The 18,361-nt window shown below is 34.0% G+C and overlaps 2 protein-coding genes across 3 annotated transcripts; both read right to left on the minus strand.

The window, feature by feature from the left end:
- On the minus strand, positions 1–3,716 carry LOC120083132 (chaperone protein ClpB1). The gene is made up of 7 exons (XM_039038707.1): positions 3,502–3,716; positions 2,191–3,355; positions 1,914–2,095; positions 1,211–1,833; positions 838–1,117; positions 548–745; positions 1–465 (listed from the first exon to the last, which is right to left on the minus strand). The coding sequence occupies exons 2-7, from the start codon at positions 3,338–3,340 to the stop codon at positions 172–174; spliced, it is 2,727 nt and encodes a 908-aa protein (XP_038894635.1). The 5' UTR covers positions 3,341–3,355; positions 3,502–3,716; the 3' UTR covers positions 1–171.
- A 2,520-nt stretch (positions 3,717–6,236) lies between these two features.
- On the minus strand, positions 6,237–12,334 carry LOC120083302 (protein LEO1 homolog). Of its 2 annotated transcripts, none has more exons than XM_039038991.1 (12): positions 12,066–12,334; positions 11,483–11,820; positions 10,804–10,921; positions 10,498–10,701; positions 9,874–10,050; positions 9,431–9,562; positions 8,670–8,849; positions 8,455–8,586; positions 8,220–8,324; positions 7,904–8,140; positions 7,400–7,559; positions 6,237–6,579 (listed from the first exon to the last, which is right to left on the minus strand). In XM_039038991.1, exons 1-11 carry the CDS (start codon positions 12,177–12,179, stop codon positions 7,425–7,427), a joined length of 1,872 nt encoding a protein of 623 aa, XP_038894919.1. In that variant the 5' UTR covers positions 12,180–12,334; the 3' UTR covers positions 6,237–6,579; positions 7,400–7,424. The 2 variants fall into 2 exon arrangements, with proteins under 2 accessions (XP_038894919.1, XP_038894920.1); XM_039038992.1 differs by having other exon boundaries at positions 6,237–6,653.
- Between the last annotated feature and the right edge of the window lie 6,027 nt (positions 12,335–18,361).

An 18,361-nucleotide genomic window follows, 5' to 3' on the forward strand; every position in this document is an offset into this window, starting at 1 on the left:
ATAAAAGAAGAAAAAGATTAACCTTCTTATTTACTTGAACAACTTTCCAGACATTAAGTACATTTGTTAGTCTATCGAAACACAGAAAACACAGATTTAGATGACAAACCATTCACGAAGAAGTTATCAAACTCACAAAATAAACAAATCCTAGAAAATTTTATGACCCTTTCACTCTTCCATTTCATCTTCATCGATTTCTTCAATCTTCATCTTCTTCACGGTCTGAGCAGCATCACTTCTTGGGACATTGTTGATTTGAATCAAAACATCAGACTTTTTACCAGTCGCTGCATCAACAAAACCACCGTTCTTCTCCACTCTGTACGCCAAGCTATTCCCATCAGCCGCTGCATCAATGTACACAGTGGAATTTTCATCGATTTCTTCTTTGATCAACATTCTGGACAGCTCCGTCACCACCCTCTTCTCGAGCCATCTTCTTATGGGTCTTGCGCCATAGACCTGAAAATATAACAAGCACAAAGTTAGCATTTTTGTCGGGACAAGACAAGGTTGTATGTTAGTTTTCTTCATGTATACGTACTGGATCGTAGCTCTCTGCTAAGACATAATCAAGAGCTGCATCAGTCACGGCCAAGGCAACGCCTCTCTCAGCCAGGCGACCTGCAACATCTTTCATTTGCAGCCTAGCAACTTTCCTCAGCTGGTCATGTGAGAGCGGATCAAATACAACAATTTCGTCCAGACGATTTAGCAGCTCTGGCCTAAAGTGTTTCCGCACCTGAAAGAAAAGGCAAACATTAGCTATACTGTAATGAACAAATGAAGATTTATGGATAGAAAGAACAAAGAACTTGGTTATATTTTTGGTACCTCTTGCATGACTCGATCACGAGCAACTTGCATTGTGCACTTGCCCATCAGTCCAGAAAGGAGATGTTCAGCTCCAAGATTAGAAGTCATGATAATGACTGTGTTTCTGAAATCTACAGTGCGGCCTTGACCATCGGTCAATCTTCCATCATCTAAAACTTGGAGAAGAGTGTTGAAGACAGAGATGTGAGCTTTCTCCACTTCATCAAACAGAACAACACTGTAAGGCCTCCGCCTTACTGCCTCTGTGAGTTGGCCTCCTTCCTCATGTCCAACATACCTGAAAAATCACAAACACCGGTGAGATTTTGTTCACTAATTACAATAAACTAAAACATTGTTTTCGTTCTATATTATGAAGAAAAGTATTTACCCAGGAGGAGCACCAATGAGGCGTGAAACTGAGTGTTGTTCCATATATTCAGACATGTCAATCCTCACCAGAAGGTTTTCATCATCGAAAAGTTGCTCTGCGAGTGCCTTTGCAAGCTCAGTTTTGCCGACACCAGTTGGACCCAGAAACAAGAAAGATCCAGTTGGCTGTTGAGGTCTTCCTAATCCAGCTCTTGATCGTAAAACAGCTTCGGCAACAGCATCCACAGCTTGATTCTGCCCCACAACTCTCTTGTGCAATCTATCAGCAAGCCCAACCAGCCTCTCTTTATCATTCTGGCCAAGCCTCGTGACAGGTATTCCAGTCCAGCGGCTCACAACTTCTGCTACTTGTTCCGGACCAACAGTTTCGGTTAACATTAGGTTCTCATCAGTGTTCCCTTCAATCCGTGCTATTGCAGATTCTACTTCTTGGATTGCTCCATATCGCAAATCAGCAGCTCTTGCCAAATCATATCTCCTTTCAGCCTCTTGCAAGGCTATTTGTAGTTCCTCTCTCCTTTGTTTAAGTCTTCTAATCTCATCAATCCTTTCTTTCTCCTTGCGATATTTCATCAACAAAGGTTGAAGCTTATCCCTCAAATCATCAAGCTCTCTCCTCACCTAGAGAAAAATCAATTAAATGTCAGCAAATGTGGCAACCACAAGTTACAACGACTTAAATAATCAAAAGCAATACTCACTTCAACAAGACGAGCTTTACTAGCTTTATCCTTCTCCTTTTCAAGAGCATGAAGTTCAACTTCAAGCTGCATTCGCTTCCTCTCCAGATTGTCAATTTCTTCAGGCTGACTATCAAGCTGGACCCTCACATTTGCACAAGCTTCATCAACTAAATCAATTGCCTTATCAGGAAGGTGTCGCCCTGCACAATGTAAACCAAATCAACATCAATATCTTCATGATCATTATAAATAGCTCCAAAAGATTGATATGAGCTGAAAGAAAACAGACACATACCAGTGATATATCGACTCGAGAGCTGCGCTGCAACGACGAGAGCTCGATCTTGTATCCTAACACCATGGTGACCTTCATATCTCTCTTTCAATCCTCGAAGAATGCTGATAGTGTCGGGAACACTCGGTTCAGCCACATAAACTTGTTGAAATCTCCTCTCAAATGCTGCATCCTTCTCTACATACTTCCTGTACTCTTCAAGAGTAGTTGCCCCAATGCAACGTAGCTGCCCCCTAGCCAGCATTGGCTTGAAAAGATTGGCAGCATCCATAGATCCCTCTGTTCTTCCAGCACCAAGAACAAGATGAATCTCATCTATAAACAATATGACTTTCCCTTCTGCATCTTCAACTTCCTTCAATACTGCCTTCAATCTCTCTTCAAACTCTCCCCTGTACTTAGCCCCTGCAACTAGAGCACCCATATCCAAAGCTATGAGCCTCACATCAGCAAGATTACTTGGGACGTCTCCTCTTACAATTCTCTGGGCTAATCCTTCAACCACTGCAGTTTTACCAACACCAGGCTCCCCAATAAGAACTGGGTTGTTCTTAGTTCTTCTTGATAAAATCCTCACCACTCTACGAATTTCCTCGTCACGGCCGATAACTGGGTCGAGTTTCCCAGCTTGTTCTACCAGGTCTCGCCCGTAAGTTTTGAGTGCCTGAAAAGTTGTGTCGCCAGATGCACTCTCCACTTTCCTCCCTTCTTTCCCACGGAGTTTCTCGACCTCAGATTTAACTTTCGCGGTGGTGACACCAGCTTCTTTAAGCAAATCCACAATCTGGGAATCCTCAAGAAGGCCAAGAACCAATTGATCGACGGCTAAATGTGTGTCCCCTCGCGATTTTTGCGCAGCTTGTGCTCTTCGAATCACCTTAATCAGAGTCGTACTTGCCGGGACTTCATCGGGTGCAGGGGATTGAGATGGGAGCTTCTTCAATGCCCGCTTGAAAACCGTCTCCACTTCTTTATGGGCATTGTCACCGCCGGAACTAGCAATCGCTTGGCTCAAAATCCCACTCGGATCAGATATCAAAGCAACCGCCAAATGAAGCGGTGTCAATTGAGCATGGCCGGAATTCAATGCCAATTCATGAGCTCCGGCTAGTGCCTCATTAGTCTTGTGGGTGAATTTATCAGGATTCATATCCACCAAAAAAATCTTTAAAAAGAAAAAAGAAAAAATACGAACAATCAACACCAATACGAGCAAAACGGAACAAACCCCATCTAATAAACAAGAAAACCAAGAACGATCAAATTGAATCAAACCGCAATCGATAAATTAAAATGAAAATAAAGACATACCTTATTATTCAAAGAACAGAAACTCTGCTTCGATCAGAAAGAACAGAAATGCGCCCTTGCAGTAATAGTCTCAGACTTGATTCGAAAGAAACCCTTTGCTATGAAAGAGAAATCCGATTTCGATTATCGAAAATTTGCGTTAGATTGTTTGTGCAGAGAAATAGAACAAGACTGGAGAAAAACGATGGAGGCATCGTGTTCTTATGGAATGAAAATGGAGAAATCTGGAAGGAGCTAGACATCGCGAGATTTTAACAGACAAATTATTCACAATCCTTTCTCTGGCCCCACATCCCGCATCTTCTATTTAATTTCTTCTTCTTTTTTTTTCCCTTAAATTTTAGGTAAATTGTTAGAAATAACGTTCAAATATTTTCATCTACCATCTTTTTCTAGGTTTTCATTTCTTCTCAGTCGAGATCACAATCGATATCTGAATTTAAAAAATTAAACTATGTTTGGTACACAATATAAAAACAGAATTTTGAAAATAAAATATTAAAAAAAATAGAATTCGTATTTATGTATTTTGGTAATAGATTCAAATTTTAAATTTTAATTTAAATAATTTTTCAAAATGCATTTTTTAAAATGTGTTTGAAAATATGTTTTATGGGTTAAATATAAACCATTACTAATTACCATTACTAATTAATTTAGATGGATTTTAAAAAAAATAGAAAAATAACATAAATTATTTACACAAAATCTATTATAGAGGCTCAGGTAAAAGTCTATCCATGTCTATTACTTATAGAAATAGATAGAAATATAATATTTGATACTATGGAATAGATGTTGATAGATGTCTATCAGTATTTTTTTTTTTTGTTATTTTTGTAAATAGTTTGACATTTCTCTTATGAACTTATTTTATGTTAAAATTTTTGTATAATTATCATTTTGTAATATCATATAATATGTAATATATTACATACTTTAATTAACAAAAACAACTGAGTTATATAACATATTTGTTATTGTTTATATCATTTTTAATATATTTCTGCATTTTAAAATCTTGAATTCAAAATCTAGAAACATAAGAAAAGTTATTTTCAAATTTTACACGATTTGGATCACCGAATCTAAAAACAGTTTTCGAAAACAAAATTTAACTGTCAACCAAACACATTGTTGAACTGAATAAATCTGAAAACATAAAATAGAATATGAGTTGCCTACCAAATAACCCTTTAATTTTTTTCATTGTTTTGATTTTCTTCATGAAATCTATTAACATCAAGATTATATATATTCAGATGAAATCTCGATCAGATTAATACTGAGATTCAAATCTTACTTAATTTTTAGCAAAAAGATCGATATTTTTCCCAAATTTAAAATCATTAAAATCCCATAAGAGCATGGGTTTAGAATTTGTCAAACTCTTTTTTATGACCTTTAGAACTGAAAACTTATTAGAAGGTATAAAATTACATTACTGCAAAACCTATTTAAATTTTGAATACAATTGAACGAAGTTGAAAGTTTACCATAAAATTTTATATAGCAACGAACAAATGTAGGGATAAAAAGGCTTTTGGTTAGTTTGGATTTTAAAAAAATGGTCAATTTATTCTTTTAAATCATAAAATTGAAAAATAAATGATTGATTAAATCGATTTAGATAAATTTTGTTGGTTTCATTTTATTTGGTAAGTCAATTTTTAATCAATATGTTCATTCTCTTGAAAGCGACCCATTTAAATTGTAGAATTTTGAGTGCTCACTTTTGTAGACAGATTAACTTATATATTTAATTATACCATCTATTAATATTTAGTTATAATTTAAGTATCACGTGTTACTAAGATATTTGGTGTTTGAATATGAATATATTCTTCTAATTATTTTTCTATTTTGGTAATGAACCTTTGAGGAAGGTCCTGGATAGTTCGATTTTTTTTCTAAGAAAATATTAAAATAGTTAATTGCTGTTCCGGAAACGACAGGGACCACCTCGATGACGCCCTCCCATTCTAGGATATCACTATCAAGTAATATGATATTATCTACTACGATTTATTAAACAAATTCTTATATACTTTTCAAGGGAAAAAGAAAATGCACGTGTGCTAAAAGAAAAAATCTTACAAATCTAAAAAATATTTACAAACAATAAAGTGTAATTATTTTTTCAATATAGAATGTGTAAATTAGAACTACGTATTTCTTAAAGAAAAAATTGATGTCATAGAGTAAGTATATATATTATTATCAAAATTTAATATTATAAATAATTCATTCCATTCTTTTTTAATGCAATTATATATTTTAAATTTAAAAACATAAACATCCATTACAAAAATTTTAAAATAATTATTTTAAATAACAAAATGACTTAAAATATTTTCAAATATAACAAAACACCACTATCCAATGTCTTTCACATATAGATAGTGATATTTTGATATATTTGTAAATGAGTTGGCTCAATTTTCTATATTTAATAAAAAAAATAAAAATAAAAAGATGTTTGAAAATTTTCTACCATTTCGAACAACACATTATTTAACTTTATAAATATCCAATATTATAAGACTTTACACTTGAATATTTAAGACCAAAACAAGTCACCTTTCCAGCTTCAGACAAACTCATTCGCAATTTAGAAATGATGAAAACAAAACATAAAATCCACGAGAATATCCGAACAATGGACCCCTGTCATTGGAAGGGCCTAACGATGAACAACAATTTAACTAGAAAACCAAACATGGCATGAGATTGAATTTCATTAAGCCACTGTGCTATATATAATATAAAGGGATAATAGAATTCGAAGAACAGGGGAAAATATGGCCCATGATAATATGCAAATCAATGCTTTTTCATTGTAAACAGAAATTAGTAATGGGTCCTTTGGCATTAAGAAAATTATTCCAAGAGAACGCCACTTTTCATGGCATGTAACCAATTTACAGATGTGGGATTAATGAATAAACTAGAGCCCCATACCATAACCTTTTGGATCTGCTTCAGTTACGTTGGTGAATTCTTTAGTTCCCACTTGTTCTGCAGTTCGTCTCGCTCTGAGTAGAATGCTACATTGCTTTATATGATTCAACCATGCCACTGTTGCCGCCAATTAGAAAGGAAAATGAAATACACCTTTCAGTTTCTTATTTCGCTTCTTCTCACCTATTTTTCTTTATAAAAATGAAGTTTTTAGAAGAAATGAAGCAACCTAAGTTGCAGCTCTATGCAACTTGGTAGAAAGCTAGTTCCCGAAAGTGAAGCACGAAAGCGGAGTAGAAAAGGACTTTATCCAATTAGCAGAACTGTTAATCAACCATTATAACTATTCATTAACAGTGATTTTTTTTTTTAATATCCTGAGTGTCCAAGACAGTGATTAATCTCACGAGACAACCTATCTGACCATACAACATTTGGATATTAAAGAAACCTATAGGGTATTAAATCCTAGGTTGGCCACAATGGATTGAACTCATGACCTCTTTAGCTTTTATCAAGGTCATGTCCCTCCATATATCACTAGACCAACCCATGATAGTTTTATTAACCATGAATTTGGCCTCACAGTTCTAACCTTGGTCCCCACAGCGACCCTTTTCATGCCCAGAGCAGTCGGAGGGCACAAACATTTTCAACTTTAGAAATTGGGACGTTGCTGGTTACAAAACTTGTGATAAGTGATCCTAGAGAATTTTAACCGGTGACTATGACCATGTGTACAAAAAAGTGTTTTTGTAACTCTATACCAAATAGATAAACGACTGAAATATACTCTAAAATAAAAATGAAGCACATTACAAATCAAAATCGAAGGAAGTAACAAATGGTTGTTTACCATCTGCACGTAAAATCAAGCAAAGTTTTTCAGTTTTCACCATAATTAGCATTCAAATAGAAATGAGGTGAAAATACTCACTATTTATCTCATATGAAGCAAGTTTTCACTCCTCATCGCTGTCATAAACAACTGCCATCCTACGATGGGTTGCAACCTTTCTTGGAGGAGACTCCTCATCAGACTCAATCCCCTTGCGCTTGTGACTGCCCCCATAATCTCTAACCTTGTGTTTGGGCTCCTGCAAATAGAAGGGCGAATTGTTATCATAAAGTGGAAGGATGACAAAAAGAGTTTAAATGTGGTGGTTTAGGGTATTTTGAAAGATTTGCACCAAATTCAAGGATATAAACATTCGTTGGAGTTATATGTAGTGGTTTCCCAATTTATCCAATGCGAGAGATCCAAAGGGCTGTTACCTTCAAAGATCTTGATAATTGAAATCCTATTGTAATTATTCAATCTGTAATGTTTGGGCCAGTCGGAAGACTTTCTTGCAACGTCCGAGGATTGGGGCTTCCCTCTCCTTTTCTTTATATTTCATTATATTAAGGAAATCTCAAGAATAGAAATATCAAATCATACCTCAGCCTCTTCATCCATATCTGAAACTTCATTAACTTCTGCCTCTTCACCACGTTCATCATCTTCTTCCCCCTCTTCCTCATACTCCTGCTCTGGTTCTTCAACTCTTCCAGGAGCATCATCTTCTCCTTCACTTTCGTACTCTGACTCTTCCCGGTCACTGTCTGAGAAATCCACAGGACGCCCAGATGATTTAGAAGCGGGAAAGGATGGCTTCCGGGGGATGTCTCTAGTTCCCTGTGATGAAAATTTCATTTGCCTTTTTAGAACTATATCTAAAATCAATGAGCAAGATTTAATTTACAAGGTAACAGACCTTCTTCGCATTCATAATCCGTTTTTCTGCTCGAGCTTCCGCTTCCAAATCTTCCTCAAAGCGGCGACGGGAGCGACGTGCATCAATATAATCTGTTTCATCTTCCTGAACAAATATGGTAAGTTAAGTAAATTCCATACAAACTGCAATACTCCCTCACACTTAAACTCAACCCACCTATGACCCAATAATAAAAAGTAATTTGCAAAGGAACAAGAAAATTACGACAGTATACCTCCTCAAGGGCATCTTCCAAGAACCCAGGTGATAGTTGGCGCCTTCTATCAATTACAGGAGCATATTTCTTGTTAACCTTTTCCTTTTTCCGATTAAGAAGCACATTTGCCCGGATTGTTTGACTTTCAGCCTACAACAGCAAGTACAGTACAGCCAGTGAACACCATGATTTACGTATCAATTCAGAGCTACAAACACCACTAGATCATTTACCCTTTCTTTTTCCTCCTTTTCCCTTTCAGGATCAATGTCCGTTATGCAATTCTTAACCTTATACACCTTCTTATGTCGTGAGTCGACCAAAGCAGTTAATAAGCGGTGAGAATTTGATGTCAGGGATGATGGAATGAACCTCATCTTCCTCATAAGCCTGCCTTGTGATTGCAAAATTCCCTGCAAGTATGAAACAGATGATCCTCGCATTAAGTATATTTCCACCGATAAAGAAGAAAAAAGAGACCTGTTATTTGTTCGTGGACAAATGTGCAACCACCCTAAGAAAGGGAAAAAAGAGTCGCAAAGGCTAAACAATGCAAGTAAATTTTCTATTCATTTTTTGCAAAGGATGGATTATCTTCTTTCTTTCTTTCTTTCTTTCTTGTGGAAGCGCAGCAAGGATGAATTATCATATCCACATCTCAAGTCCAAAAACATAAATATTAAAAATTCTATAATCCAGATATAAAAGTTATCAAAATATCTCTTCAAAGTACACAGGACATTAGATCCTCCAATGATGCCCAAATATGTAGAAGGACAAAGCAGCTCAAACATAAACTACCTAAGTAAACTGCTACACTGAAGCAACAAGAAGATACAAATTTCAGCAATATTATATATACTTGAGGACAATTCTCAGTCTCAAATCCAGAAATTGGTATGAGTAGATATAGAGCCTCGAGATCAAATAGTTTAACAAGAAAAATAAAGTAACAGAACCATAATTTCAATTTTAGTTAGCTTTGAGATATCACCTTCCCATGCCGGAGAAACAAGTGTGCTTGATCATGCTTTGCATCTTGCACATTTATGTCAAGCACTTCATTCCCAATTAACAGTTGCAAACTGCCATCTGACCACCTCACAAACCGTGCATTGCTTTCATACTACAAATTGAATATATATATATAGGTTAACACTCGAAGTAGTGTACAAAAAACAAAGAAACAATTAAGTTGACATTTAAAGCAGAATAAACTTAGGAAAGCTTAACAATGTATAGAATCTGGGTGAGCAACTTATTCCTTTCCTTTCACACTCCAACCACCACAGTAGGGATGACACTCATTCAAAGTAAAAGAATAATAAAAGACAATACCACAAAATCTTCTATAAGATCATTCTCTATTCGTTACTAGCAATAATTAAAATGTTAATCCATCATGCAAAATCAATGACATGAATGCAAAAAACATACCTTTGTTGTGCCATCAGGTTTCCTAACAGTCCTCCAGCGGACAATGTTATTTTCCAAGCGTATGCGTTTGTTAGCTCCAGATTCATCTGTCACAAATATATCCTCTTCCACATATGTCTTGGGATCAAATGGTTTTGGATCAATGCCCATAATATTGGAAACTTTTATCATGTTCATCTGCAATCAGATTGAAAAGCTGTAACATTCACATCACATCAAAATATTCGTAATCCTTTACACTTCTTCTAATGTGGGGGTGTGGGGGGAACTTATGTCCATGCAGAAAGAATGGACATAATACTTCACTGTCACTGACTATAAAATTTCTATCCATACAAAATACAAATTAAAGCACGGTCTCATAGTTTTGCTCCTATAAAAAATGCTTAGCAATCTGAAAATTAGTTATATATAGCATCAACAAAAGCATAAAAAAGAACCCACAAATTGTCATTGCACAAGCAGGCAGTGTATCAATGATCAACCTAGAATAAAATTTTATGCAACGTAGCATTTCACTCTTAACATCAGATAAGCAAGCAAAATTTAGTAATTTTGTGGTGCAAAATAAAATTGCATCAGTTATCAAATGACAATTTAATGCAATAGAGTTTAAAGGAGAACCTTTTCTGGGCGAGCAGGAGGAGGACGTAATGGAATCTCTAGCTCCAATGGAGGCCCAACTGGCTTCTCTTTATGTTTTACCTCGAAATTTTCCTCTTCTGATTCATAACGAGCATCTGACTCATACCGAGCACCTTCGTCGGGAATTATATCATCTGGTCTTGGACTCTTCTCAAAGCTCCCCTCCTCTTCCATAGGTGACCTCTGAAAAAATACTCAATTTTTAGTGACCTTTATGGGACAAGTGTCATTCAGCTTCAGCACTCAGAAATTGTTCAACTTTGCAAATGGACATTTATTACTCACAGCTGAATCTTGCTTAATATCATTTTCAACTGCATATTCTGCTTCCTCTTCCTCATCAGAATCACCAAATACATCACGAATTTCAGCAACTGGATGTGAACTGTGATCCCTCTCCTCCCTGTCACAGTTCAAAATTCAAATTCAGGATGCTGGCAGAAGTAGTTAAGGTCCATTGATAAATAAAGAATTCTTGGACGTATTTAATAATACAACTTCTAGTTGTGATCTATCATATCTGTGAAGCAGCTCCTTTATAGTATCCCTTTAAAAAGAAAAGTAAAAATGTTTTGGTCCTGTACATCGGAGGCCAATTTTGAAGGGTCTGGTGGTAAAGTAAAAAGAGCAGGATTGGAGGCAGGAAGAGAACTTGGGATGGGCTCCTCGTTTTGTAATTACAATATTTCACTGATTATAACTTGAAGTGGTTGTTTACGAACTTCTCTGGTGCAAGTTGCACCCACACTTTCCATTTGCTTTCTTATCGGAGAACAAATAAGAGGAAAGAATAATATGATAGAAATGGTAAGAGTACACAAAATATGAAGGAGAGAACTGCAGTATGCAAACAGCGCCAACGGGTTTTTATGACGTCAAGAGACTAAAATTCTTGAAAGTAATGCAAAAGGTCGGGAGCTATTTGAATTAAAAGAGAATATGGGAGGGGGTAAACAGTACTTACCTTGGACTCCTAGTTTGATCCACCTCTTCGTCTTCATTGTCAATATAATGATTTTCTTCGGACCTCTCGGATTCACTTTCAACTAAATCATGCCTCCTGCTTGTTACCACTCTTTGATCGTATTCTTCCCTATCATCGCTATCCACCTCTTTCCCTTCACTTTCTTCTTCTCTATGGTGACCCACGTCTACTTCTTGAGAACTTTGATCCCTTTCACCCTCACTTTCTCCAGGATCCGGATCAACATCCTGCAACTCACCTTCACTCTCAATTTCCACCTCCCCATGTCCCTCCACTTCACCTTCACCTTCAGGCTCCACCCCTCCTTCTCCTTCATCCTATAAAACCAAGCAAGAACAACGACATTAAACCAGCTTATCCAAATAAAACAAATTCCCAATTAGCAGTCAGTAAACATGATAAGCGTCGTTTCCTGATAATGGCTGACTGAATGTATAAATAGTAATGAACAACTACACTTGAAACACAACTTCTTCTACCCGAAATTTAACCATTCGACATCTATCTAACCGAAGTTCGAGTAAAGAAGTAAATCAAGAGAAGCATAGATAGAAGAACGTACAGAGGCATAATTGGGTTGCGGATTGGACTCGTGCTCGGAGTCAATCTCTTCTTCCTCCTCGGATTGATCTCCGAAGAGATTCTGCATCATCTGGTGCCTCTTCTCCTCCCCCATGTCGCCGTGTGATCGTCGTCCTTGAGCGCCTGACGGTGATTTTGTAGGTTTGCCGGAAAACGAAAGAACTAGAGGAACTCAGAACAGGTCCAAGGGCTCCGATGTTACGAGGGAGGGTTAGTCGCTAGGATCTGGATTTTCTTCTTCTTTCTTTTATTTTTCTTTTTAACCTTATTTTTCTTCTCGATTGTCAATTTCTCTTATTATTTTTTCTAACCATTAGATTTTTTACACGGCTTCACGCAGTAATAATGGCCTCCACCTCCACGCAGGGATGTAAACCTTTTTCGGGTAGGGATAGGGAATCACGTTTCGGAGAGAGAGTGAGGAAAAAAAATATCCCCATTATTATTATGGATAAATTTCAAGTTTTATTATTTCATAACGAGAAATTTTCACCCATACAAAAAATGTCAAATTATATACAGTAAAAAATATATTGATAGACTTTTATTAATGTCTATCGATAAATTTGTATTAGTTTCTATTATTATAGTATTAATAATAGATTTCTATCAGATTTTATCATATACTAATAGACTTTTATCGGCCTCTATCAATAATAGACTCTAGTTTCTATCACTGATATACTTCGCCTCTATCAATAATACTCTAGTTTCTATCACTGATATACTTCTATCAGCATTTGTCAATGATAGACTTGTATCGATTTCTATCACCGATGGTATCAATGATAAACTTTTATTAGTTTTTATCATTAATAAACATTGATAGACTTCTAACACCAAATACAGCATCCAACTTCATGGGTAAATCAATTATTAATACCAAAATTTAATGGATGTTTGAAAACTAAACAAAATTAACCCAAAACGTCCAAAATCTTACCCCTATGGCCAAAAATTCGGCAAACTCTAACGTTGGTGGCCACGAGACAGTGACAACGAGAATTTGGGTTGCACTGATCTAAAAGTTAGAAGGAAAAGAAAGAGTGTGAATTGGATAGAGAGAGGAAAATTGATTCGTTGATGACGACGTACAACCATATCTATAATGTAGACTCAAATGACAATGGATCAACGATTGGACATAAGTGTGGTGGTTGTTGGACGTCGGAGTGCACGAGTTAGAGAGAGATTGAGATCGAACCGAATAAGAGAAAGGATAAGGGGGAAGACAGATAGTTGGAAAACATGATTAAATTTTGCTATTTGTATAAATAGTTTCATTTATTTGTCTATTTTAAAAAATTTGCCTTTAATAACTCGTAATATTGAGGAAAAATACATTTATAGTCCCTAAGTTTTGAGTTTAATATTTATTTGATCTCTAGATTTTAAATTGTTATTCATCTAGTTATTGTGTTTTAAGTTTAGTTTCAATTTAGCCCCTGAAATTTAAAATGTTATAATTTTACTTTGAAAATTTGAATTTTGTTTCAATTTGTTTCTTACGTTTCAAGAATTACGCTTTTTGACTTCGATTTTTTTGTTAAATAATCACTTTTTGTCAACAGTATTAGTATATATTAATTAATTTAAAACAATAAAAGAAAAATTATGATTAATTAAGTTTCATTATTTTTATCACTAGTAAAATTAAATTTAAAACTTCAATTCAAATTATTTTAAATTAATTGATAGACATTGATGTTAATAATTGAAAGTGAGTATTTAACGAAAAATGGAGATTAAAATTAAAAAGTGTAGGATATTGAAACTACCGACCAAATTAAAACAAAATTCGAATTTCAGTAGTAAAATTTATAAAAACTTCATTTTACAAATTTGCACCTCAAATACAAACTTTATAACCCAACATATTAGCTTAATACTTTTTCTCCATTGTACTTATGTTATGTTGTTTGATTCCACTATATCTACTCTACTTCTTTCTTCTTAAAAAACACTTGACATATTTGGATCATTTTGATAAATAATATTATTTTGATTATATTGGTAGGGTTTTGAAATTTCTTTGATTATTGTAAAAAAAATTCAAATATTTTTTTTCTTTCTCGTAATTTGTCAAAAGTGAGTTTGACCTAATGACATTAGTATACGTTGATTCCAACTTTTTTTTTTATCTTATCAGATCAATATGTCCGTTTGGGCTTTTTCAAACCTCTATACCATGAGCTTCAATCTCAAAACCAAATTAGCAATTGGAGAAGTAGTTCTTCTATCTTGAACTCCAGTCATTTTTCTGAAACACAATATATCTGATTTTTAAATTTAAAAATGAATACATATATAGTTTCTAAAATTTATCTCTTCCTCTCTTCTTCTTTTTTTTCGAGGTCAACAATACATAGGTTAGGTATTTTGCTTTAATCTGTTAATATACTACACATGTATTTGATTTATGTGAACTTTAGGAAGATGAAAAATAAATAATTAGTCTCACAACTTTAAAATTTATTTTTATAATTGGTAAAGTTCCGAAACAACAATTGTTTTCATCTGGTATAGTATTTTGTTATGACTATTTGTTTATCCATTGCACACTTTTAACATATTTGATTTGAATAAATTACTTAGGACACCCTCAAAACTGCATTACAATTTTGCCTAATTTTGTTAAATGGTTATTTTTAAATATAGAAAAATGAGTCGATTTATTTATAAATACATCGAAATATAAATATCTATCGATGATAAACAATAATAGATGATAGTAATCTACCACCGTTTATCACTAATAAACAATGACATTTTATTATATTTGAAAATATTTTTAGCAGTTTTATCATTTTAAACAATTACTTTAGGTTAAAAGTCAAAACAATAACAATGAACTATTATTATTAACTCGAAAAGAAAATGTTATACTAAGAAACAAAATGGTATTTTTCTTAAAAAAAAAGTAAGGCTTAGTCTAGATATCAAAATAAAATGAACCCACAAATGGATATGATCATGCCGTTCAAAGAGTATGGTTCATGTGTGAATCGTTTTATGTTTATTTATTTATCTTGGTAATGTTATTTTAGTTTTGTTAGAATTGATTCACGTGTGAGTCGTTTTATGTTTATTTGGTTTGGTTGGTATGTCACTATAGAATCATGACCATGTATTGTCCATTAAATTAAAGTCAATACATTTTTTGTATGTTATTTGTTAATTTTATTTTTTTATTTTTACATAGTGAATTTAAAATTTGCCACCAACATTTAAAAAGTGTATATATTGCACTAGTTTATGTCGTCTAAAATAGTTTTGTATGTTATATAAGTAAAGTGAAGTACTTTAAATCAACATTTTTCTCAAGGAGAAAAAAACTTTACGTCAATATAACTCTTTGAAACATATGTAAATTTTATATATATATATATAAAAAAAAAACTCCGATATCATAATGAACTATTTTGAAATATTAACTACAGGCAAAATATTTTGAGAAAATTATCTTTTTAGTTAACCTAAAAACCGCCCAATGTGATTTTTCAAAAAACTTGTCCTCTTACTTATACCATCATTAGCCAACATTACCAAAATACTCTCAAGACCCGTTTGTTTTTTTTTAAGATATAGATAACGGAAATCTTAGATGCCCAAAATTGTAGATATTAAAAATTATAGATGTATGGCATCTTTAGATTATCATGTTTGTTTTATAGGAGCATTTTTGCAATAGTTGGGAATATTTGGATAACTGTGTTTGTTTCGTAGAATTTCTACTAAAAAAATGTCTTAAATTTAGATAATGTTTCGATAATGCCTTTACAATTATTGATTAATTTATAATTAATTCAATATAATTTGAACTTATATAACATATTTGTTTTTATCAATTTAGATTTATTTTAAAATCAATACAATTTATATTATTTTTATATGTTATTTTTCTAAACAAAATAATATATCAAATTTTGATATTTTTTATAAAATAAATATTTATTTAAATTTAAATTGATTGCTAAAAAATAATAAGAGTTACGATATAACTAGAAACATATGATATATATGGTTGACAGGATATAAGGATTTCGAATCTTGGTCTGAATCCTGGGCCCGAGGCTTTATAGATGGTATCAGAGCGGAATCTCTCCCAGTAAGATGTGGTCCAGGGACGAACAAGCTGAAGCTGGTGGGCATATAACGACCCGAGTTCAGGAGGGGTATATAAATGAACCGGTATCACATCTGAATGAAAGGGATCCTAAGGACATGAAAGTATGGTTAAGAAATACTTAAAAGAATTGAAAGTTACTACCTATACCAACAAGGTGTACCTTCCTTTTCGGTGGCTCAATCATAAGACCTCCAAAGTTAAGCATGCTTAGCTTGGAGCAATCCTTTGTTGGGTGAACTACATGATCGCTTACCAACGCATTGTCTAGCTCCCGTAGGTACACAATCGTTTAGCGTATAACATCACAACGACCAGTACCCATTACTATACGATCGTCTAGCTTTTCTTCAATTACATCTTAATTTCAACTCTAATGACTCCAAATAAATTACAGACTCTTGAGAATACATATAAGCTCATACCAATTGTAGGATTGTATCAGCAACAAGGATGATTAACCACTCTAATTCATTAATTCTGACAAAATATAAAGCATGCTCTTGCAAAACAAGTTTTTCAATTTTGTTGAAAAACACTTTCTTCACCACGAATTTTCAACTAAAATTCTTTTGATTGCATGCCAAAAATTCACTCCAAACTCTTCAATACATTGCAAACCATCATGCAAGAAAAAAGGTTGCATGAGTTGCAGCTCATGCTTGGAGTAACACAAGGCAATGGTGATGGATCTCGTGCGAACAAGTAGAAGATGGATAATGGAAAAACTTGCTTTTCCATTTGTGTATTATACCAAATTTTCAATTTCCATCAAAATCATTTTGATTTTAAAACTGGAAATTTTATTAAACTTATAAAATTAATTCTTAAATAATACTAATTATCAAATATTAAATTAATTTGTACACATATCCATCTTTATATATTTAAATCATATTTATATATAAATTATCCTATTTCGTTTAATTCTAAAATTAAACACGGAATTATATTTTATATAATTACAAATTTCTTTAATTCTAATTTGAACACTATTAGCTCATAATAGATTAGCTCTAGAGTAGCGTGATAAATTAATTTGAAATGTTCAAATTAATTAGCTAAACGTTTAAATTAACTTATCACGCTACTCTAAAGCTAATCCATTACGAGCTAGTAGGGGGACCTTGCGGACCTACAGATCATGGATTCCGACGATCCGAAATTAATTGGCTAGACTCATTAGACCAAATTAACCCTCATTCGTTAACTAATGGGTCACTCCACTAAAGCCCATGGTTGCACTCCCCTCACTGTAGATATATTATGTCCACGTGATTTAACCATAACTAGTAAGTCGACCCTTCACAGCTTGTTCGTAATAACGACTGGGTCAAATATCTGTTTTACCCTCGAGATTACATCTTATTCCTCAAGTTCCTACTGATCCTCTAATGAACAACCAGTTTGTGATCCAAGCATTAAACCAAACTCTCTCAACCCAGTGGGTGGGTGGGGCCCCTTGATCAAGACATGGATTCAGTACTTAAGAGAACAACCTTTCTCCTATCCCTAAATCGGGTAGGCGTGAACTTCGTCTTGCACCCTATGTCTCCAGCTATCTATTAGATCTTACCCCTAAAATGGGAGGCTTATTGAACCGGCGCTGTTTAGCCAATCTTCACCTATGCAAATCTAAGGATAATCCTGAATAAACAAAAGTTCATAGTTAGCTTAGGATTAAGATCAAGTTACCTAGGTCATCTAAGTGAAATAGTCAGTCTTATACAGTAAACAGTATTATAAATTAATAGTGACTTATTTATTGGTCCAATTTTATGCAAACTCATTGCATAGGACGCCCTCACTTCTCATGTCCTAACATGTATGAATTAGGATCACATCGTACGTAGGACTTTACAACTCTTTGTAACAACTACAGAGTAGGCCGCATCCAATAGCGTTACCAGAATAAGGTACCCAACCTTATTCATGTACTATATATCATTTTGACTATTACTCGAACCTGATCCACTCTTATGTCTCCACATAAAATTCAAGTACTCATGTAATAGTCATGGGTCTTGGTTTATTAGATTTAGACTTTCATATATACAATTTAGAAAATCAATAATAAGTTTATTGATTATAAAAAATGTTTATCATTTTACAAATTGCGAGTTTTATAACATAAAATCCAACAGTTGTTA

The sequence above is a fragment of the Benincasa hispida genome, chromosome 8 (assembly GCF_009727055.1).
Source record: "Benincasa hispida cultivar B227 chromosome 8, ASM972705v1, whole genome shotgun sequence".
NCBI classification, from domain to species: domain Eukaryota; kingdom Viridiplantae; phylum Streptophyta; class Magnoliopsida; order Cucurbitales; family Cucurbitaceae; genus Benincasa; species Benincasa hispida.

What these genes read in the sequence shown, in the direction of transcription:
- LOC120083132 (XM_039038707.1), bottom strand. Translation starts at nt 3,340, where the DNA reads ATGAATCCTGATAAATTCACCCACAAGACTAATGAGGCACTAGCCGGA. An exon ending in CTCGAGTCGATATATCACTG is followed by an intron (nt 2,096 to 2,190) that starts GTATGTGTCTGT and finishes TACATTGTGCAG; the next exon opens with GGCGACACCTTCCTGATAAG. An exon ending in CTCATTGGTGCTCCTCCTGG is followed by an intron (nt 1,118 to 1,210) that starts GTAAATACTTTT and finishes GTGATTTTTCAG; the next exon opens with GTATGTTGGACATGAGGAAG.
- LOC120083302 (XM_039038991.1), bottom strand. Translation starts at nt 12,179, where the DNA reads ATGGGGGAGGAGAAGAGGCACCAGATGATGCAGAATCTCTTCGGAGAT. An exon ending in CGCAACCCAATTATGCCTCT is followed by an intron (nt 11,821 to 12,065) that starts GTACGTTCTTCT and finishes TTGGTTTTATAG; the next exon opens with GATGAAGGAGAAGGAGGGGT. An exon ending in CTCCTGCTCGCCCAGAAAAG is followed by an intron (nt 10,051 to 10,497) that starts GTTCTCCTTTAA and finishes ATCTGATTGCAG; the next exon opens with ATGAACATGATAAAAGTTTC.